Source organism: Oncorhynchus masou, chromosome 15 (genome assembly GCF_036934945.1).
Source record: "Oncorhynchus masou masou isolate Uvic2021 chromosome 15, UVic_Omas_1.1, whole genome shotgun sequence".
NCBI classification, from domain to species: domain Eukaryota; kingdom Metazoa; phylum Chordata; class Actinopteri; order Salmoniformes; family Salmonidae; genus Oncorhynchus; species Oncorhynchus masou.
This window is the reverse complement of record NC_088226.1, coordinates 32928459-32952140: the sequence shown is the minus strand read 5'-3', so window position 1 is coordinate 32952140 and position 23682 is coordinate 32928459. Positions and strand designations below refer to the sequence as shown.

Here is a 23682-nt window from a genome sequence, read left to right as displayed (position 1 = left end):
CTCTTTCATCCCCTAAAGCCTCACTCTCCCCTACCATCCTCCCTCTCTCTCTCGCCCCTTACAAATCTCTCTCTCTCCATCACTGCCCATCTCTCTCCTTCATCAGATAATTAATCCTTGCTGAGGCATACAGTAAAGTCATACAGCAGGGATAGTCATTTGTAAACGTCTAGTAATGCCTTTCCCTCATACCTCATCTGATATTTATACATCTCATTCCTATAGCCTGAGTGGCAGGCAAGCCCCTTGAGAGTACATTCAGATAGAGATACGGCCTAGTAGGAGGGGAACGGCTAGGCCTCTGTCTCATCGAGTCATCTTAACACTAAACCGCATCTCTCTCTCTCTCTCTCTCTCTCTAAGTGCGAAGTGTATCTCTCATATCATACCAACAGAGCCCTTTTCTGTTCTCCATTCATGAGGATAGAGTGAGATGAAAGCAGTGTGTTCTAAATCCACACAGATGAAGGGAACGAGACAAGAAGAGAGGCGAGGAGAGGAGAGGAGATGTAGAGATGAGATATGTCTGCTGCTAAGGCAGAAAGTTTGGGACTTTCAGTAGCTAGTCTGTTTGATGTTTAGCTTTTGAAAGGAGGGGTATCTGAATGCAGAGACAGGAGCCAGGGGAGGAGGAGGAGAAGGAGGAGAAGGAAGAAGGGAGGGGATTAAGACTGACAGTTGCAGGTCATAACAGAACAGGGCAGGACAGGGAGGCACAGCTGAACTGCTGATCAGCTGAGATGTCACCATTTCTGGCACTTCAGAACTCAGAGAACACAGTGTCAGTGACAGATTCACTGAATGAGATAGATACACTATATATACACATAAGTATGTGGACACCCCTTCACATTTGTTGATTCGGCTATTTCAGCCACACCATTGCTGACAGGTGTCTAAAATCGAGCACACCGCCATGCAATCTCCATAGACAAACATTGGCAGTAGAATGGCCTTACTGAAGAGCACAGTGACTTTCAATGTGGCACCGTCATAGGATGCCACCTTTCCAACAATCAGCTTGTCAAAATTCTGCTCTGCTAGTGCTGCTCCAGTCAACTGTAAGTGCTGTTATGGAAATGTCTAGGCGCAACAACGGCTCAGCCGCAAAGTGGTAGGCCACACAAGCTCACAGAACGGGATCGCTGAGTGCTGAAGCGCGTAGTGTGTCCTTGGTTATAACACTCACTATCAAGTTCCAAACTGCCTCTGGAAGCAATATCAGTACAATAACTGTTCATCGGGAGCTTCATGAAATGGGTTTCCATGGCTATGCAGCAGCACACAAGTCTAAGATCACCATGCGCAATGCCAAGCATCCGCTGGAGTGGAGTAAAGCTTGCCGCCATTGGAAACGCATTCTCTGGAGTGATGAGTCACGCTTCACCATCTGGCTAGTCCAACGGACAAACCTGGGTTTGACGGATGCCAGGAGAACGCTACCTGCCCGAATGCATAGTTCCAACTGTAAAGTGGGGCTGTTTTTCGTGGTTTGGGCTAGGCCCCTTAGTTCCAGTGAAGGGAAATCTTGACACTACAGCATACAATGACATTCTAGAAAATTCTGTGCTTCCAACTTTGTGGTAACAGTTTGGGTAAGGCCCTTTCCTATGTCAGCATGACCATACCCCCGTGCACAAAGCAAGGTCCATACAGAAATGGTTTGTCGAGATCAATGTGGAAGAACTTGACTGGTCTGCACAGAGCCCTGACCTTAACCCCATCAAACCCCTTTTGGATGAATTGGAATGCAGACTGCGAGCCAGGCCTAATCGCCAAACATCACTGCCCGACCTCACTAATGCTCTTGTGACTGAATGGAAGCAAGTCCCCGCAGTAATGTTCCAAAATCTAGTGGAAAGCCTTCCCAGAAGAGTGGAGGCTGTTATAGCAACAAAAGGGGGACCAACTCCATATTAAATGTCCATGACTCTGGAATGAGATGTTCGACAAGGAGGTGTCCACATACTTTTGGTCATGTAATGTCCATTCTGGCACCAATAGACACAGAAAGGGTGAGGCCAGTAAGGGACACAAAAAGGGAGGCAGATGGAGAGTGAGTGAGTGAGAAAGAGAGTGGGGTGGAGAGAGACAGAGAAAGAGGAGTGGAGAAGCAAGAGTGAGTGAGAGGTAAAGTGAGAGAGAGAGAGAGAGAGAGAGAGAGAGAGAGAGAGAGAGAGAGACAGACAGACAGACAGACAGACAGACAGACAGACAGAAAGAGGCACAGGGTGTGATGGCTAACGAGCGAGGAGTCTGAGGCTGAGGGCAGTAGACAGGTGATAGAAGTCTTCTGTTGCCAGCCACCCACACTGAAGAGGTCACAGTCACTCACACCTGCCAGCGATGTGTCAATGAGAAGGGCCTGACCTTTTTGTCTACCAACTACATGTAGAACACCTTTGTGTCTACGAAAGTTACAGCCTACAGATAGGCCTACTGACAAACAACAGACAGTCATTTAGGTGAGACACTGCAGGAGGATGGCAGTTTGAGTGTGCACTGGGCATTGTACTGAAGTGTGGGTGTATGAGTCTCTGGCGGATATCCTACCTGAGGCTGCGTGAGCGCGGGCGCATGGGCGAGTGTCGTCCCTCCTCGTCGGTGATGCTCTCGGAGCTGAAGTGCTTGGTGAGGAAGTGCAGCTCATCCGCCGTGGGCTGGAAGGGCAGCTGGTGCAGCTTCTCCTGGGATGAACAGGATGACTGTGAGAAGCAGAGAGGGAGGGATTACAAGGGTAGAAGAGCCGGGCTCTAGTAGTGGCTAACTGCGAGAGGGAGAGAGTAACAAGGACAGAAGGGCTGAGTAGCTAGTAGCGGCTAACTGCTAGAGGGAGGGAGTACAAGGGCAAAAGAGCCCATTGCTAGCAGCGAGTAACAGGGGCTGGGAATGGTAACTCCTGGCTAGTGGCTATGGTCGTGTGCTCTACTCTCTACTGGGCTGTTGCCTTTGAAGAAGAGATAAAGAAACTGTGAATGAACAAAAATTGGGATAACGGTTTGGGATAACTGCATGATGAGACTAATGATGATTTGAAAAAAGTAGCTTGAAAGGCATGAGCTCTGCTTTGTTTTTTTGCGCAGGCTGTACACACTTCATTAATCTCTCATACACAATTTGACAAGCACTTGATCATGCCTCGAATTTCACGACGGCATCCCCTATGTGCATCCTAAAAGAATGCATGCCTTTTGCGGCCAGTCGACATTGTGCCCTTGGCCCAAAGTGCTGCGAGCTCCTAAGCACCTCTCACTCACATGGCTCCATAACGTGATTGGGTCTTTCTCACAGGTAACAAGTGAAGACAGACACATTGGGGACGCAACTGCATTTTGAAAATATTGGAAGAACTGTCCGTCCAGATTTACTTTTTGTCAGTCAACAAGATGAGTAGGCCTAACGAACAGGAAAAGCACTAGCCTATGTCAATCTACTGTCCCCCATAGTACAAAAGTTTTCACTTTTTCCACATTTTGTTACGTAACAACCTTATTCTAAAATGGAATTAATAAATATCCCCATTAATCTTCACAAAATACCTCATAATGACAAAGTGAAACCAGGTTTATAAAAATATATTTTAAATAAAAAACAGAAATACTTATTTTGTATTTAGAACCTTTGCAATGAGACTCAAAATTGAGCTCAGCTGCATCCTGTTTCCATTGATCATCCTTGAGATGTTTCTACAACTTGATTGGACTCCACCTGTGGTAAATTCAATTAATTGGACATGATTTGGATGTTGGAATTTGATTTGGAACCTATTTACATAAAAGGTCCCACAGTTGACGGTGCATGTCAGAGAAAAAAACCCAAGCCATGAGGTCGAAGGAATTGTCCGTAGAGCTCCAAGACAGGATTGTGTAAAGGCACAGGTCTGGGGAAGGGTATCAAAACATTTCTGCAGCATTGAAGGTCCCCAAAACACAGCGGCCTCCATCATTCTTCAATGGAAGACGTTTGGAACCACCATGACTCTTCCTAGAGCTGTCCACATGGCCAAATTGAGCAATCAAGGGAGAAGGCCTTGGTCAGGGAGGTCACTCTGACAGAGCTCCAGAGTTCCTCTGTGGAGATGGGAGAACCTTCCAGAAGGACAACCATCTCTGCACGACTCCACCAATCAGGCCTTTATGGTAGAGTGGCCAGAAGGAAGCCACTCCTCAGTAAAAGGCACACACAGCCCACTTCAAGTTTGCCAAAAGGACTCTCAGACCTAAAGGACTCTCAGACCATGAGAAACAAGATTCTCTTGTCTGATGAAACCAAGATTGAACTGTTTGGCCTGAATGCCAATCGTCACGTCTGGAGGAAACCTGGCACCATCCTTACTGTGAAGCATGGTGGTGGCAGCGTCATGTTGTGGGGATGTTTTTGAGCGGCAGGGACTGGGAGAGTAGTCAGAATCGAGGGAAAGATGAAAGAAGCAAAGTACAAAGAAATCCTTGATGAAAACCTGCTCCAGAGCACTTAGGGCCTCAGACTGGGGCGAAGGTTGACCTTCCAACAGGACAACGACCCTAAACACACAGCCAAGACAACGCTGGAGTGGCTTCGGGACAAGTCTCTGAATTTCCTTGAGTGGGCCAGCCAGAGCCCGGACTTGAACCCAATCTAACATCTCTGGAGAAACCTATAAACCTAAAAATCCACATCCAACCTGACAAAGCTTGAGAGGATCTGCAGAAAAGAAACTCCCCAAATATAGGTGTGCACACTTGTAGTGTCATATTCAAGACTCGAGGCTGTAATCGCTGCCAAATGTGCTTCAACAAAGTAGTGTGTAAAGGGTCTGAATACTTATGTAGAAGTAGTATTTACATTTGACATTTTTTATACATTTGCAAAAAAATATAAAAACCTGTTTTTGCTGGGTCATTATGGGGTATATTGTGTAGATTTATGAGTGAATGTTTTATTTATTTTTTTACGCTGTAACATGACAAAATGTGGAATAGGTCAAGGGGTCTGAATCCCTTCCGAATGCACTAGTTTTAGGATTTACATTTGAAATGTGGTTTAGTTTAAGTTTTATCATAACATTTGTATAAAATGTAGATATTATTTAGTTTCAGTTGAAGTGTTAGGGACAGAAAGTAGCCTATGCTTGTAGGCTAGGAGCCAATTATGTGTTGTATAGTTTTTGTTGACGGTGGGCAGTAATGCAGTAATTGTTGACGGCGGGCAGTAATAAGGTGATTGGTCAGGTCATAGGTTAGGTAGTGTCAGCAAGATGGTGTCGATGCACAAAGTAAACAGTAGTAATGGGTCAACTTCCGCAAACAACCAGGAGAGCTGAAGCGAGAGGTCAAACTTCTCCACTGTTTCTGTCCTGTAGCTACCAGTTGTAGCAGCGTGAAGCGCGTATACATGAACATATACTCTGTGTGACTGTGTGAGAGCAAAGTCTTGCATCGTGCTCATCTCAGTGGCCACGTTAAAGCGGATCACTTCTGTCAAGTCGGTGAACATCATTGGTCGCCGCCTTTCAAATTGTGTTGCATGCATAATAGGTTAAATAATTGTCTGACTTGTGCCTAAATGCCAACTGCATGAACGATCAAACGTCATTAAGTTTTGACGGCAAGTTTCTGCAGTTGCTCTTCACCAACTTCATCCTGCAGCCATCACCTGCATTGTGGGAGACTCTGTTGTCAACCAATCATTAGGGTGTTGGTTTTTCCCATGTGAACCTGACCTGATAAATGAAACAAGAAACAATTTGACTCAATTTATGTATACAGTAGCTATACATTAGTGGCCAGATTATTAGGTACACTCATCTAGTCTTGGGTCGGTACCCCTTTGCCTCCCGAACAGCCTGAATTATTCAGGGCATGGAAATGTTGCTCAATTGGTATCAAGGGACATGATTAGAGATGCACCAGCACTACATTTTTGGCCGATTCTGATATCCGATATTTTCCTTGACAAAAACAACGATACCGATAACCAATATTACATTTTTTTTAAATTTTTAACACACACACACACACACACACACACACACACACACACACACACACACACACACACACACACACACACACACACACACACACACACACACACACACACACACACACACACACACACACGAACGCAGTGGTCTAAGGCACTACATCTCAGTGCAAGAGGCGTCACTAGAGTCCTTGGTTCGAATCCAGGCTGTATTACATCCGGCCGTGATTGGGAGTCCCGTAGGGCGGCGCACAATTGGCCCAGCGTCGTCTGGGTTTGGCCGAGGTAGGCCGTCATTGTAAATAAGAATTTTACTTGCCTAGTTAAATAAAGGTTACACACACAACACTGACCAAAAAGTTATTTTGTTGGCATTTACATATGTTCCTATTACCAGTAAAACATAATCAAAACCTCTTTCTTTCACTTACTTGCTGTGCTGTTGCGTTGTTCACTTGTTCAGTCGTTTCATTCTCAACCAGGATTTCATCATACATGTCAAGCAGTGAAGTTTCAGCTCTGTCTGTCCGTGGCCTCTCTTCCTCGTTGCGCACTGTCGCTGTGTCCGATTCCATCTCGTCCAGCTGTGTTTGTAACATTTCACGTAAACCCTGTTTCTTGTCTGCATCGAAGTAGCGGTCCTTGTACATAGCATCGAGGATGGTGGTGACACAGTAAAGAGAGAATGCCACCGAATCGCTTGTGCACAGTCTGTCGGCAGTTTTGCTGAGCAGGCGTTTCAATGCCATGACGGAGGGTATCACATCTGCTGCAGGCGCAGTTGGTGAGTTTATTTCTCGAGTCAGTTGTTTGAATGGAGCTTGAAATGGCAGCAGAGGTATGACAACCAGCACATTCATGAGCATGCAATACGACTTTCCTCAGTACGAAATCCTCAACGACCCACCGTGCTGTCAGACTCAGCATGCTCATGGGGCTGATATCGCTGGTCCAAATGGTCAGTCGTGAAGCTAATAGCAGTTACTGTGTAACTCCGGTAGGACAACATCTGAAAAATAGCTCACTTGATAATGTGTACCGGTGCTCGACCAGTCGGCGAAAGCCAACGTCACCCACGACAGAGAACATTACATTACATTTTTTACACACACACACACACACACACACACACACACACACACACACACACACACACACACACACACACACACACACACACACACACACACACACACACACACACACACACACACACACACACACACACACACACACACACACACACACACACACACACACTCACCGAGACAGTGGAGCTGGGTGTGTTGGTGCCATATCCAGAGGAGGGCAGTGATGCCAGAGACCAGCGCCTGCCATCCGTCCTGAGAAGGAGATAGAAATGGAGGGAAACAGAGAGAGAGAGAAAGAGAGAGAGATACGGAGGAGCAGAGAGGATGGAAAGGATTAGTGCCAGACAAGTTACCTGGGTTAACTATGAAAGGTTTGATGGAGCCATGGTACAAAAGTTGTGCTTCTCCGAGCTAGATGTCTGTAAGAACTTGAACACTGCAGACAAAGTCTGCAAACACAAACACATGCAAGCAAACACACATACACTGACACAAACCAACAAACACACATGCACACCTTTTGCCAAGAAGACAACATAGAAATGAATATGAGATTAAATGAAATGAAATATGTTCCGCAGGAGGAAGTACAGTCCTGGTTATAGGGCAGGTCCATGCAGGTTTGGGATGGCCTTACTTCTCTAGGGACTGGGGCATCACAAATATAATTATGTTGTTAGAAATGTTTACACATTCATTTAAAATGAAGAGCTGAAATGTGTTTTGAGTCAATAAGCATTCAACACTTTTATTATAAATAAAATGTGCTCAGCAAGTCACATAATAAGTTGCATGGACTAACTCTAGTGTTTAACATAATTGTTGAAAGACTACCCCATCTCTGTACCTCACAAATACAATTATCTTTAAGGTCCCTCAGTCGAGCAGTGAATGTCAAGCTCAATGACCAGGGATGTTTTCGAATGGTTCACCTAGATGAGCAACTATCGGTAGATGGGTAAAAAAAATTGATAAAATAGACGTTGAATGTCCATTTGAGCATAGTGCAGTTAGTAATTACACTTTGGATGGAAACCGAGGCCAATGGTGACTTTAAAACTGTTATAGAGTTGAATGGCTGTGATAGAAGATAACTGAGGATGGATCAACAACATTGCAGTTACTCCACAATACTAACATAATATACTGTACCGACAAAACATGCATCCTGTTTGCAATAAGGCATTAAAGTAATACTGCAAAACATGCAACCTGTTTGCAATAAGTAACTAAAGTAATACTGCAAAACATGCATCCTGTTTGCAATAAGTAACTAAAGTAATACTGCAAAACATGCATCCTGTTTGCAATAAGGCATTAAAGTAATACTGCAAAACATGCATCCTGTTTGCAATAAGGCACTAAAGTAATACTGCAAAACATGCATCCTGTTTGCAATAAGGCATTAAAGTAATACTGCAAAACATGCAACCTGTTTGCAATAAGTAACTAAAGTAATACTGCAAAACATGCATCCTGTTTGCAATAAGTAACTAAAGTAATACTGCAAAACATGCATCCTGTTTGCAATAAGGCACTAAAGTAATACTGCAAAACATGCATCCTGTTTGCAATAAGTAACTAAAGTAATACTGCAAAACATGCATCCTGTTTGCAATAAGGCACTAAAGTAATACTGCAAAACATGCATCCTGTTTGCAATAAGGCACTAAAGTAATACTGCAAAACATGCATCCTGTTTGCAATAAGTAACTAAAGTAATACTGCAAAACATGCATCCTGTTTGCAATAAGTAACTAAAGTAATACTGCAAAACATGCATCCTGTTTGCAATAAGTAACTAAAGTAATACTGCAAAACATGCATCCTGTTTGCAATAAGTAACTAAAGTAATACTGCAAAACAAATATGGCAAAGAAATGTACACTTTGTCCTGAAGTACAAAGCGTTACGTTTGAGGCAAATCCAACACAACACATTCCTGAGTATCACTCTTCATATCTTCAAGCATGGTTGTGGTTGTATCATGTTATTGGTATGCTTGTCACTGGCAGGCACAAGGGAGTTTTTCAGGATACCAATAAACACAATTGAGCTAAGCACAGGCAAAATCCTACAAGAAAACTTGGTTCAGTCTGCTTTCCAACAGACACTGGCAGATAAATTCACATTTCAGCTGGACAATTACCTAAAACACAAATCCAAATATACACTGGAGGTGGCTTAACAAAACGACATTGAACGTTCCTAAATGTGGCCGAGTTACAGTTTTGACCTATATCGGCTTGAAAATCTATGGCAAGACTTGAAAATGGCTGTCTAGCAATTATCAACAACCAATTTTACAGAGCTTGAACCTTTTAAAGAATAATGGGCAAATATAGGACAATCTAGGCAAAGCTCTTAGAGACTTACCCAGAAAGACTCACAGCTGTAATCGCTGCCAAAGGTGATTCCAACATATTGAGTCAGAGAGTTGAATACTTATCTAATCAAGATATATTAGTGTTTTATTTTCCATTAACTTATTATTATTATTCAAACATTTTTCTTCCACTTTGACATTAGAGTATTTTGTGTAAATCATTGATAAACAAATTACATTAAATCCATTTTAATCCCACTTTGTAACACAACAAAATGTGAAAGCGGTGTGAATACTTTCTGAAGGCACTGTAGAGGTCACAAAGCATCTCAGAGTAGAAGTGCTGATCTAGGATCAGATTTGCTTTTCAGATCATAATGAATTAGATTATACGGACAGATTCTAGATCAGCACTCATACTCTGAGATTCTGAGATGCTTTGTGAATATGGGCCTTGGTGTTTCCATTCAGGGCAGAGGACAGGAGATAGAGGAGAAGGTTAGGGGGTGGAGGTAAAAGGTTAAAGGTGAGAAGTTACCTGTCAGCCCTGTGCCCGTGACTGTGTGGGAGAGAGGATAGTGTTAGCGCTACATGTGTTCTTGTAATGAGCACTGCAGAACCATTTTTTTGCAGATCTCATCCTGCATTATGACACTTCACCACTGGGTGACACTGTTGCTTCAGGTTAATTCTTCTGTCTCCTGTCTCACCTGATTTATTGAGGTTCAGGGCAGAAGAAGTGGTATCTTCTTCCAAACAGAAGACCATCATACCAGCACATGTCATATCTCTCGCCTCGTGTAGAACGACTTATGAAACTAATTTATCCTTTTAATCTTGAGTTGTGCTTAACTCCACATAAGCTCTCTATCTCTAGTTCTGTAATTACACTTCCTAGTCAAAGGCTGTGACAGATAAGAGAATATTCAACCAGGCTTCAAACATTCAGATGATATGGGCTTGATTAGCCAGACTTTCAATTATCATTTAAAGAGGAGCACAGAGGTGCTGTGAGTATTAGCCATGGGAGGGATTGGATTTTAAGGCTAAACTCTGGAGGATAAATGGCATTCATTTGGGCTCCACTCTTCACAGTTTCTGCTGTGAACTATTGAACTGGAGCTGGGCTTGGGGAAACTGGCTCTGCTGTGGGTGTGCAGGTGACTGTCAATGAGCAGTATGGCTCAAATAATAAAATGAGATAATAGTCCTTTCTACCTAGTATAACTATGAAGACAATCACCATCAGACATATTAAGTCATTTGATCCCAGTGAGCTAACCCCTGACCAGGGTTTCCGTTAGCTGGTAATTGTCGGCTTTTGGCCGATAATCCGGTAAATAAAATTGTTACTGGCCAAATTGACCTGAAAAACCAAAAACAATCCATTGAAAAATAATGCTCTTTATTAACTGATGGAAATACCAGTCGATGGAAATACATTTGACTGTCATGCTTATCGGTCAATAGGTTCATTTGCATAATAAATTGGAATAAATGTGCGCATTTGCGTTAGTCATCATGGCGCCGGAAAAAAACGTCAGCAGTTGTGCAACCAATTGTGCTAATATGTGTTTTTCCCCGCGTTATTTGTGACTTATTTTGTATATAATATTTCTGCAACCGTATCTTACGGCAAAAAAACAGCTTCTGGATTTCAGGACAGCCATCACTCACCTCGGATTAGACAAAGATGGTTTTCTACAACAAAGACGCTGCACCGGCAAGATAGAACAGCACACTCCAGTAAGACGAGGAGGGGCGGTCTGTGCATATTTGCAAACAACAGCTGGTGCACGAAATCTAAGGAAGTCTCTAGATTTTGCTCACCTGAAGTAGAGTATATTGTGATAAATTGTAGGCCACACTACTTGCCTAGAGAGTTTTCAGCTGTACTTTTCGTGGCTGTTTATTTACCATCACAGACAGATGCTGGCACTAAGATCAGCTGTATAAGGAAATAAGCTAACAGGAAACCACTCACCCAGAGGCGGCGCTCCTAGTGGCAGGAGACTTTAATGCAGGGAAACTTAAATCAGTTTGGTAGAACTGTTAAATGTTAAATGTGCAACCAGAAGGAAAACAATTCTAGATCACCTGTACTCCACACACAGAGACGCGTACAAAGCTCCCCCTCACCCTCCATTTGGTAAATCCGACCACAACTCTATCCTCCTGATTCCTGCTTACAAGCCAAAAATATAGACCAGTGACTCGTCTATAAAAAAGTGGTCAGATGAAGCAGATGCTAAACTACAGGACTGTTATGCTATCACAGACTGGAACATGTTCCGGGATTCTTCCGATGGCATTGAGGAATACACCACATCAGTCACTGGCTTTATCAATAAATGCATCGAGGACGTCGTCCCCACAGTGACTGTATTTACACACCCCAACCAGAAGCCATGGATTACAGGCAACATTCGCACTGAGCTAAAGGGTAGAGCTACCGCTTTCAAGGTGCGGGACTCTAACCCGGAAGCTTACAAGAAATCCTGCTATGCCCTGCGACAAACCTTCAAACAGGCAAAGTGTCAATACAGGGCTAAGATTGAATCATACTACACCGGCTCCGACACTCGTCTTATGTGGCAGGGCTTGCAACCTATTACAGACTGCAAAGGGAAGCACAGCTGCTAGCTGCCCAGTGACACAAGCTTACCAGACGAGCTAAATCACTTCTATGCTCACTTTGAGGCAAGCAACACTGAAGCATGCATGAGAGCATCAGCTGTTCCGGATGACTGTGTGATCACGCTCTCCGTAGCCGACGTGAGTAAGAACTTTAAACAGGTCAACATACACAAGGCTGCAGGGCCAGACGGATTACCAGGACGTGTGCTCCGGGCATGTGCTGACCAATTGGCAGGTGTCTTCACTGACATTTTCAACATGTCCCTGATTGAGTCTGTAATACCAACATGTCCCTGATTGAGTGTGTAATACCAACATGTTTCAAGCAGACCACTATAGTCCCTGTGCCCAAGAACACAAAGGCAACCTGCCTAAATGACTACAGACCCGTAGCACTCATGTCCGTAGCCATGAAGTGCTTTGAAAGGTTGGTAATGGCTCCAATCAACACCATTACCAAAGAAACACTAGACCCACTACAATTTGCATACCGCCCAAACAGATCCACAGATGATGCAATCTCTACTGCACTCCACACTGCCCTTTCCCACATGGACAAAAGGAACACCTATGTGAGAATGCTATTCATTGACTGCAGCTCAGCGTTCAACACCATAATGTAGTAGCTGTAGTGGAGCAGGTTGAAAGCTTCAAGTTCCTCTGTGTCCACATCAACAACAAATTAAAATGGTCCAAACACACCAAGACAGTCGTGAAGAGGGCACGACAAAGCCTATTCCCCCTCAGGAAACTAAAAAGATTTGGCATGGGTCCTGAGATCCTCAAAAGATTCTACATCTGAAACATCGAGAGCATCCTGACTGGTTGCATCACTGCCTGATACAGCAATTGCTCGGCCTCTGACCGCAAGGCACCACAGAGGTCCTGGATGGCAGGCTAAGCTGCCTGCCATCCAGGACCTCTACACCAGGCGGTGTCAGAGGAAGGCCCTAAAAATTGTCAAAGGCCCCAGCCACCCCAGTCATAGACTGTTCTCGCTACTACCGCATGGCAAGCTGTACCGGAGTGCCAAGTCTAGGACAAAAGGCTTCTTAAGAGTTTTGACCCCCAAGCCATAAGACTCAGGTAATCAAATGGCTACCCGGACTATTTGCATTGTGTGCCCCCCGCAACCCTCCCCCCCAACCCCTATTTTTACACTGCTGCTAGTCTCTGTTTATCATATATGAATAGTCACTTTAACTATACATTCAGGTACATACTACCTTAATTGGGCCGACCAACTAACCGGTGTCTGTATGTAGCCTCGCTACTTTTATAGCCTCGCTACTGTATATACGAGCATCACCACCCTGGATGGTTCAGACCTTGAATATGTGGACATCTATAAGTACCTAGGTGTCTGGCTAGACTGTAAACTCTCCTTCCAGACTCATATGAAACATCTCCAATCGAAAATCAAATCAAGGGTCGGCTTTCTATTCCGCAACAAAGCCTCCTTCACTCACGCCGCCAAACTTACCCTAGTAAAACTGACTATCCTACCGATCCTCGACTTCGGCGATGTCATCTACAAAATTGCTTCCAACACTCTACTCAGCAAACTGGATGCAGTTTATCACAGTGCCATCCGTTTTGTCACTAAAGCACCTTATACCACCCACCACTGCGACTTGTATGCTCTAGTCGGCTGGCCCTCGCTACATATTCGTCGCCAGACCCACTGGCTCCAGGTCATCTACAAGTCCATGCTATGTAAAGCTCCGCCTTATCTCAGTTCACTGGTCACGATGGCAACACCCATCCGTAGCATGCGCTCCAGCAGGTGTATCTCACTGATCATCCCTAAAGCCAACACCTCATTTGGCTGCCTTTCGTTCCAGTACTCTGCTGCATGTGACTGGAACGAATTGCAAAAATCCCTGAAGTTGGAGACTTTTATCTTCCTCACCAACTTCAAACATGTGCTATCTGAGCAGCTAACCGATCGCTGCAGCTGTACATAGTCTATTGGTAAATAGCCCACCCATTTTCACCGACCTCATCCCCATACTGTTTTTATTTATTTACTTTTCTGCTCTTTTGCACACCAGTATCTCTACCTGTACATGACCATCTGATCATTTATCACTCCAGTGTTAATCTGCAAAATTGTAATTATTCGCCTACCTCCTCATGCCTTTTGCACACAATGTATATAGACTCCCCTTTTTTTCTACTGTGTTATTGACTTGTTAATTGTTTACTCCATGTGTAACTCTGTGTTGTCTGTTCACACTGCTATTCTTTATCTTGGCCAGGTCGCAGTTGCAAATGAGAACTTGTTCTCAACTAGCCTACCTGGTTAAATAAAGGTGAAATAAAAAATAAAAAATAAATATAGCCTGTCTTTTTACTGTTGTTTTATTTCTTTACTTACCTATTGTTCACCTAACACCTTTTTTGCACAATTGGTTAGAGCCTGTAAGTAAGCATTTCACTGTAAGGTCTACTGTATTCGGCGCACATGACAAACAAACTTTGATTTGATTTGATCTTACTTATCACACGCACACAGCCTTTTACTTCATATTATGAGGCATATCTTACCTTGCTTCAAAGTAGCTTAGGCAAAATCCGACCATAAAAAAAGTGGAGTCAATTATTTTATAAAGACCTCCTCTTGTCATTGAAACCAGCATTTCTCCCCTGTTCTATTGGTTTTCATATCAACTTTCTTTGGTTGTCCAGAAGCCAGAGGCACAGTCCTAGTCATATTAGCAACCTATCCTAGTTGTTGCATCTTTAGATTCCCCCTCTTTCTATGTTTCTGAGATTCTCATATCTGTCATGCACTGAACCGGTCGCATCAGGTGCACTGTTAAGAATGTCCCCCCCCCCCCCCCGCGAATTGCATTTTGGCAAAAGTTTGAAAATTAAGTTTTATTGGCTGCCTCATTACACAACTTGCATGTTTTGTTTAGATTAATTACCATAATCTAAATGTGATTTCTGTCATTTTGAGCACCATGGCTGAACAACCTTACGGTTTACGCACTCAATGCATATGGGTCCGGTAAATGTGTCAAATGGTCGGAAAATTGTAATCTTCCCGGTCACATTGCCAGGTGCCACATTTTCCGAAACGGAAACCCTGCCCCTTGACCCCCTGGCTCACCTGCGAGCTGGAACGAAGGAGAAGTGTGCCGCCGTGTTGGGGGAGAAGTTTCTGGGGCTGTCCAGAGGGCTGCTCCCTGGGAGAGACGGAGAAAGAGAGGGAGAGAGAAGCAGAAAAGAGAGAAGAATTAAACACGGCATAAAAAGAAACAAAAGCCAGATTCTAGACTGAGTTAGTTTGTAAGTTATTCCCAGGGGAGAGAAAGGACATAATATAGGCATGTCAGTGAAGTGTGTGTAATAAGAGGTAGTGAAACTATGCAATAGATTAGCATTTACATTTGAGTCATTTACAGTAGTAGATGCTCTTAAGATTGCTAGGTGGGACAATCACATATCACAGGCATAGTAAGTACACTTTTCCTCAATAAAGTAGCTATCAGCAAAGTCAGAGCTGGAAGGGGGAGTGTTGGTTCAGGACAGTGTTTTTTGTATATACAGTGGGGAGAACAAGTATTTGATACACTGCCGATTTTGCAGATGTTGTAGAGGTCTGTAATTTTTACCATAGGTACACTTCAGCTGTGAGAGACAGAATCTAAAACAAAAATCCAGAAAATCACATTGTATGATTTTTAAGTAATTAATTTGCAATTTATTGCATGACATAAGTATTTGATCACCTACCAACCAGTAAGAATTCCGGCTCTCACAGACCTGTTAGTTTTTCCTTTAAGAAGCCCTCCTGTTCTCCACTCATTACCTATATTAACTGTACCTGTTTGAACTTGTTACCTGTATAAAAAACACCTGTCCACACACTCAATCAAACAGACTCCAACCTCTCCACAATGGCCAAGACCAGAGAGCTGTGTAAGGACATCAGGGCTAAATTGTAGACCTGCACAAGGCTGAGATGGGCTACAGGACAATAGGCAAGCAGCTTGGTGAGAAGGCAACAACTGTTGGTGCAATTATTAGAAAATGGAAGAAGGTCAAGATGACGGTCAATCACCCTCGGTCTGGGGCTCCATGTAAGATCTCACCTCGTGGGGCATCAATGATCATGAGGAAGGTGAGGGATCAGCCCAGAACTACACGGCAGGACCTGGTCAATGACCTGAAGAGAGCTGGGACCACAGTCTCAAAGAAAACCATTAGTAACACACTACGCTGTCATGGATTAAACTCCTGCAGCGCACACAAGGTCCCCCTGCTCAAGCCAGCGCATGTCCAGGCCCGTCTGAAGTTTGCCAATGACCATCTGGATGATCCAGAGGAAGAATGGGAGAAGGTCATGTGGTCTGATGAGACACAAATAGAGCTTTTTGGTCTAAACTCCACTCGCCGTGTTTGGAAGAAAAAGAAGGATGAGTACAACCCCAAAAACACCATCCCAACAGTGAAGCATGGAGGTGGACACATTATTTGGGGATGCTTTTCTGCAAAGGGGACAGGACGACTGCACCGTATTGAGGGGAGGATGGAAGGGGTCATGTATCGCAAGATCTTGGCCAACAACCTCCTTCTCTCAGTAAGAGCATTGAAGATGGGTCATGGCTGGGTCTTCCAGCATGACAACGACCCGAAACACACAGCCAGGGCAACTAAGGAGTGGCTCCGTAAGAAGCATCTCAAGGTCCTGGAGTGGCCTAGCCAGTCTCCAGACCTGAACCCAATAGAAAATCTTTGTAGGGAGCTGAAAGTCCATATTGCCCAGCGACAGCCCCGAAACCTGAAGGATCTGGAGAAGGTCTGTATGGAGGAGTGGGCCAAAATCCCTGCTGCAGTGTGTGCAAACCTGGTCAAGAACTACAGGAAACGTATGATCTCTGTAATTGCAAACAAAGGTTTCTGTACCAAATATTAAGTTCTGCTTTTCTGATGTATCAAATACTTATGTCATGCAATAAAATGCTAATTAATTACTTAAAAATCATACAATGTGATTTTCTGGATTTTAGATTCCATCTCTCACAGTTGAAGTGTACCTATGATAAAAATTACAGACCTCTACATGCTTTGTAAGTAGGAAAACTTGCAAAATCGGTGGTGAATCAAATACTTGTTCTCCCCACTGTATATATATATATATTTTTTTTTAAATTATTATTTAAGATACTCTTTGAAGATGTAGGGTTTCAGGTGCTTTCGGAAGATGATCAGGGACTCTGCTAGCCGAGCTTCAGGGGGAAGCTGGTAAAATCAAATCAAATGTATTTGTCACATATGCTGAATACAACAGGTGTAGACCTTACAGTGAAATGCTTACTTACAAGCCCTTAACCAACAATGCAGTTTTCAGAAAATACCTTGCACCATTGGGGTGCAAGGACTGAGAAGAGCTTGGACTGTGCTGAGCAGGAGCTTGACAGTAAAAAATAACCCAACACCACAATCACACAGGTTAGATGAAAACCCTTAACCCTTAATGGCATGTGAAAACTATTGTTCTGTCATCCCTGTGTGTGTGTACTGCATAGGGCCTACATACAGTATACCCTCCAACTCCTCCTTCAGCATACGCTAAAACAGCAAATACGTGCCCCCATCACGCCTCCTCTCCTCCTCATCCCTTCGTCTTCCTCCTTTCCGACAGGAAAGGGTATTTCAGAGATCACAAAGCTCTTGATGGAGTGTTCTAATTTAGCCAGGGACAGACGACGTAAGGAGAGAACAAGAGGAGAGGCGGGGAGGATCCAGATGAAAGGGGTGTTTAATCAATGGCTGCTAATCGTCTGGTTCTTCTCAGCAACAAGCAGCACAATCAGAGCGCAATGAGATGAATGAGAGGAATAAAGCATTTACTGGCCATTAGAGAAAGAAGATGGACACCAACAAGCTACTAGACCGACAGACAGAACTTAACATCTTACTACTGTCTCAATATAGACTAAATCATACAGCAGTACAGACAGTGGAGAGTGGGGATGGAGAGAGTGGGGGGGAGTAAGAAAGCAAGCGTAAAAGAGAGCAGGGTTGATTAAACAATCTGAAGTTCGGGCATATATATAGAACCCTTAATGTCTGTCTGCTAATTAGCCTACATTGTGGGTACCCAAAGCTCAACATAGAGAAAATCCGGGGTGTGAAGTAACAAATTGCTCAACATGGAAAAGCCAAATCCGCTTCACATAAATCATCCCAATCAATCTGAGGAGTGGGACAGGGGAGATGGGGAGGGGGGGGGGGGTGAAACATGTGGGGCGCTGCTCTCACCCCTCACTGGGTGGTGAAGCATAGCAGACGGGGTGCTGGGGGTTGGCTCCCACCTCCCTCCCTCCTGCATCAATTATGTATTTTCTGAGAATGTGACGCCAGAACAGATCCTTTAAAGGCCCAATACAGCTGTTTTTATATCCATATCAAATCCTTCTGGGTTACAATTAAGTACCTTGGTCTAAGGCACTGCATCTCAGTGCAAGAGGCGTCCAGGCTGCATCACATCCGGCCGTGATTGGGAGTCCCATACGGCAGCGCACAATTGACCCAGCATCGTCCGAGATTGGCCGGTGTAGGCCGGTATTGTAAATAAGAATTTGTTCTTAACTGACTTGCCTAGTTAAATAAAAACTAAAAACCTTACTGTAACAGTTTTCCATAAAATTTGGCAAAAATAGTTTTTTGTAGCTAAAAAGCTTTCTCAAGCAAGAATTTTGCTAGGACTGTCTGGGAGTGGTCTGAGTGGGGAGAGGACAACTTAAAACTAGCTGTTATTGGCAGAGAGATTTGGAGCTCTCTATGTTATTGGTTTATTGACCAATTTACCGCCTGGTGATGTCATCAGGCAAGCCTGAACTCCCTTAGAAGGTCCTGTGTAGATTGCACTTTCAACAAGCAACTATCAGGAAATAACACTGATCACATTTTTTTGGCACACTTTAACAGCGTTAATTTCATTAGCGGATGTACAATATCATACAAAACACAGGAAATTTTCACTGCTCTGGGCCTTTAAATATTAATTAATTATTAATTAATTCCCTGTCTATCTGCCGGAGTAGGAAACACTTGGCTCCTCTTGCATGTGTGTGTGTGAGTGAGTGTGTCTTTGTGTGTGTATATAGTATGTGGTGTGTATGTGTGTCTTGGAACTTGGAGTGCGTAACCCTGAGCAGTGTGTTAAGGCTGGGGCCTGTCAGTGAAAGCTGTTTTTAAATGGGCTTGGGGCCTCAGAGGGGCTATTAGGAGGCTTAGAGGCATGAGCTCAATCACTCTGCACTGTGTTTCGCCACATAGATACAGTGCATACAAGCAGGCAGGGGGCTAGATGAATAGATACACACCTCACTGAGAGCAGGAACCATTATTCAAATGAAGTCGCATTCACAGACACAGGGTGATACACATAGGCAAAGAATGACATTACATTATGGTGAGGAGAGATACTGGAGTTTACTTCAGGGAAACAAAGACACAGTGTGTGTGTGTGTGTGTGTGTGTGTGTGTGTGTGTGTGTGTGTGTGTGTGTGTGTGTGTGTGTGTGTGTGTGTGTGTGTGTGTGTGTGTGTGTGTGTGTGTGTGTGTGTGTGTGTGTGTGTGTGTGTGTGTCAAGGTAAACAGGGATTCAGAGGTGTATTATTCCATTTGCACTTGAGAGCCCATGGTGTGAGATATGAGAGTTGTTAGAGAGCACTATGGGATTTTCAGCAACAAAAACTAAAAAAACTCCTCAACTCTAAGTGTTTCCCTGATGGGAGAAACCCTATCCTTGTTCTACACCCCTGGAGTCATGTTAATTGGGTTGCCACTCATGAAAGAAGAGATGTATGCAGACAGACAGCTAGCTATCGCAGTGAGAGTGACCCATTTTACCTCCCACATAAACAAACACACTCATACAGACGTCTTCGCAGAGAAAATACAATAACTCAACAAAAAAAAGGGAAAGATTATCTATGCAAAATGTCCAAATGACATCAGTTTGACTGGTGGTAAAGAAACAGAAAGCTGTAAAAATGACCCAACGTGTTTCAGTTCGGCTTCGATGCATATTTTATGTGGTAGAAATACGATCAGCTTTTATGACGCTTCTGTCATGAGAGGGATGGAGTTGGGCCGGTTTTATGACTTAATGACCGGTTGTAAATACCTTGCAGAAACTCTCCCTTTGGCTCATCAGTTTGGGAGAATGGAATGTCTGCTGTGTTACACAGAGAGACCGTGCCGCCAGAACTTCAACATCAAACAATGGACATTGAAACAATATTTCTAACATAAATAATGTTGGGAATGATGACAGATGAAATACGAGAAATTAATGTCTATTTTGTGATGTCATTAAAATTATCAGAAAGACGTTATAACGGAAACATTGTAACTTTAAGAGCTTTCACAATGTATACATCAGATTTTACACCTAAATGTTGTAAAACATATGATTAAATATGAAACTATTTGTGAAAAGATAACAATGTGATTTTTGACTTCTAAATGTATTTTCTTGCAAAACTTGTGCCAGTCAGTAGCTGTCACGTTGTATAAATTATTGGAGACAGGCGCAGGAATTTGTAAAAGGGGGGGTTTAATACTCCGCCCAAAATATACAATATGCCATGAAAAGGCACGGGGGACGAAGCCCAAAACAAACACGTATACAAAAACACAGGGATGTAACCCAAACAAAAGAGCGAGGTAAAATACACGGGACCCACAATACACTACATTGGCCGAGACCCATAATAACAAATGCTCAACAATACATGGGACGAGACCCGTAATAACAAGTGCACAAAACACGCAGCACAAAAGACGAAATAACAAAGCACAGGTACTCACAAGACCAACGGACATGGGAACAATAACCGACAAGACAATGGTGAACAGAAGACACATACAGACAATTACTAATCAGGGGAATTGGAATCAGGTGTGCGTAATGAGACAGTTCATGAATGCCTAGAGGCTGGTGACATAGACCTCCGGAACTGGTGCACGGAATGAGCAGCAGTACTGGGGGAGTCCGTGACAGTAGCTACGCTACTCAGGCCAGAGTAGATGGGAACTACTCCCCATAGACCGATTGAGTGGATTCAACAGCGAGACGACCAAGAAAGACATCTACGTGTAAATATTTGTTGCATTTCTAATCCGAATAAGCGGTTGTTAGGGTGCTAAATATTCATATTTACGGTGAGCGTAGTTTCCAAATGTATGTATGATAAGTCCACTCTTTTTGTCTCTCCCGCTCTTGATCTTTCCCTACCCCTTTCCATTGTGTAACAAGCTGTCATGTGTGTGTGTGTGTGTGTGTGTGTGTGTTTATGTATTTCTATGTGATTATTTAGTTAGTTAGTAAATAAATAATTAAGACAATTTGTGTATTGCTGATTCATCACTTAGGTTGGGGTTCGTGCAGATGTACCAGGTCAACGACATTCAGAATGAGACTGATATGAGGAAATTATTGATTGATGACTGGTATGATGCTATATTCTTGAGTTAATTCGGGAAACGGCAACTCATTAAATAAACTTTTCCCGTGGTGGCCCAAATTCCTAGTGAGTTAATAGTTACATGATTCATTTAATCGAGTAATAATTAAACATAGTAGGTAATTATTCGATAAATAAATAATGATAGTCACGTCGTCACACTTTAATGATGAAGACAGCACCTCTGCACACCTGAACATTGCATTCTCTCAAGATGCAGAAAGAATTCAATCCTATTTCTCCACTCCTGTTCCCAAGTCCAAATCATGCCTACTTTTGGTGTATAATTTTACTGCAACAAATGTTTCATTCTACAGGAGTTATTATTAAGGCTATGTGAGAGGTTATAGACCTACAGTCAGTGTCCAGATTTCAGTTTTGATTTAACCCATCTAAACAGTAGGCTCAGTTCCCTTAACATGCCAAAGGCCCGTCTTGTGACAGCGCCTCACAATCATCACACATAACAAGGCCGACACTGCTATCATCCTCTTTTACTACTTGACCAAATCTTTTCCAAACATTACTTTTCTGGCCCTCCCGTCTCTTTATTTTTCAACTCTTCTTTCGCAGCGTTTCTCTTGTTGAGTTCAATTTAGACAATGTCCTTTTGACCTCCGCGGATTGACGTGAACTTTTTCTGCCAGTTCCCAAAAGCAATATTTGGCGCGCGTACAGTTAAGCCCTGAAGTTTAGGCTTATGCACTTATACCAGATAGCCTAAAATAATGAATGAAAAACCTCAATGTAGCCTATATAAATTGCACAACGATTATACATTCGTAGATTTTTTAAAGGTATTGTTTCTCTTTATTCAACCCATCTGCCACACACCCGCCCTTCAGCCACACAACATTTAATGACTCTATAAACCTATCCGCTCCGCGGATACAACCACAGGGGCTGCAGGTTATGAGTTAACCGGTGCATCACTAGCACACATCCCTCCATCTCAGTGGCATTCAAACTTTTTCAGCGTGGACCCGATTTTTTTCCAGCAGAATCTCTGGGGGAATTCACAATCACCGCCGAGAGAGAGAGAGAGAGAGAGAGAGAGAGAGAGAGAATTTAATCCAAGTCATTTTTCAGAGATATAAAGAATCCTCCATTTCATTAGTATTAAGTAATTAGGTAAGAAACGTCTAAAGCAAAGACATGATTAAACTCTTAACTCTATATGCTGCTAGAGCTGAGGGAGAATCAGATGGAATTAACACTGACTGACTGACTAAATGACTGACATACTAAATGATTGACTCCATGACTGACTGACTGTCAGCAATAGGAACTAACCGAGGGAGTGCAGAAGAGAAGCACAATCCAGTAGGTCGGTGTGTAGACAGACAGAAGTGAACATAAACTGTTTTTTGGATGATTGACAGGGCTGCAATTCTCATTGGAAGTGAGTGGCTCTCTTAGATATGGGTTACCATGGGGAAATCAGACAGCGAGCAGTTTAAAATCCCACTCTGCAGTAGAGGAGTGTGCTAATTAATCTCTCTGAGTCAGAACCCCTCTCCCCCACACAGAGTTATAAGGTATCAGAACGCTCTGTTACTTTACAACTCTGCTAGCCTCACCAACAGCAGGAGCACAACTATGTCTTTATAGCTGTCAGGAGACAAATTATTTCACAGCAGCAGCACAAAGTAACACTATAAAGCCATCACACTTTTGAAGCCTTAAGCTATTAAAATATGGTCTATGGCTGCATTTGGCTAATTGCAGTATCTTACTAATATCTCTCAAATGTAAAGTTACTTGTATAAGTGAGGTATAACTGGGGAACAGATGCAAACTTGTTGATCATTATCTTAATGGTGTTGTAGTTAGTTAGCGGTTCATGTTTTCCCAGATTGCAGTGGCACACGGCTGGGTTGGCAGAGAGGACGCCAGATGGGGCACAGACAGGGTGGTACTAGGTCTGTTGCCACAGCAACACAACAGCATCTTTCTGGGCAGAGACAGTCAGTCGGCTGAAGGGCAGAGATAAAAGAGAGAGAGAGACAGAGATAACGGTGTTGTTTATGAATGCTGCCCATGACATGCCAGTGCCCAGAAGCCACAAATCCAGCAGTAGGAAGAGGAGCTCTCTCGCCCAAATGAACACAAAAGGAAAAGCTGAAATGTCTTGAGTCAATAAGTACTCAAACCCTTTGTTATGGCAAGCCTA

General features: G+C 43.4%; 1 protein-coding gene across 1 annotated transcript in view; it reads right to left on the bottom strand.

Moving 5' to 3' along the window:
• The window catches only part of mast2 (microtubule associated serine/threonine kinase 2), a 168121-nt gene that overhangs the window by 46049 nt on the left and 98390 nt on the right, over nucleotides 1–23682 (bottom strand). Inside the window, 3 exon segments of the mRNA XM_064989129.1 lie at nucleotides 2554–2705; nucleotides 7229–7307; nucleotides 15137–15212. Coding sequence (XP_064845201.1) covers nucleotides 2554–2705; nucleotides 7229–7307; nucleotides 15137–15212 — 307 coding nt within the window.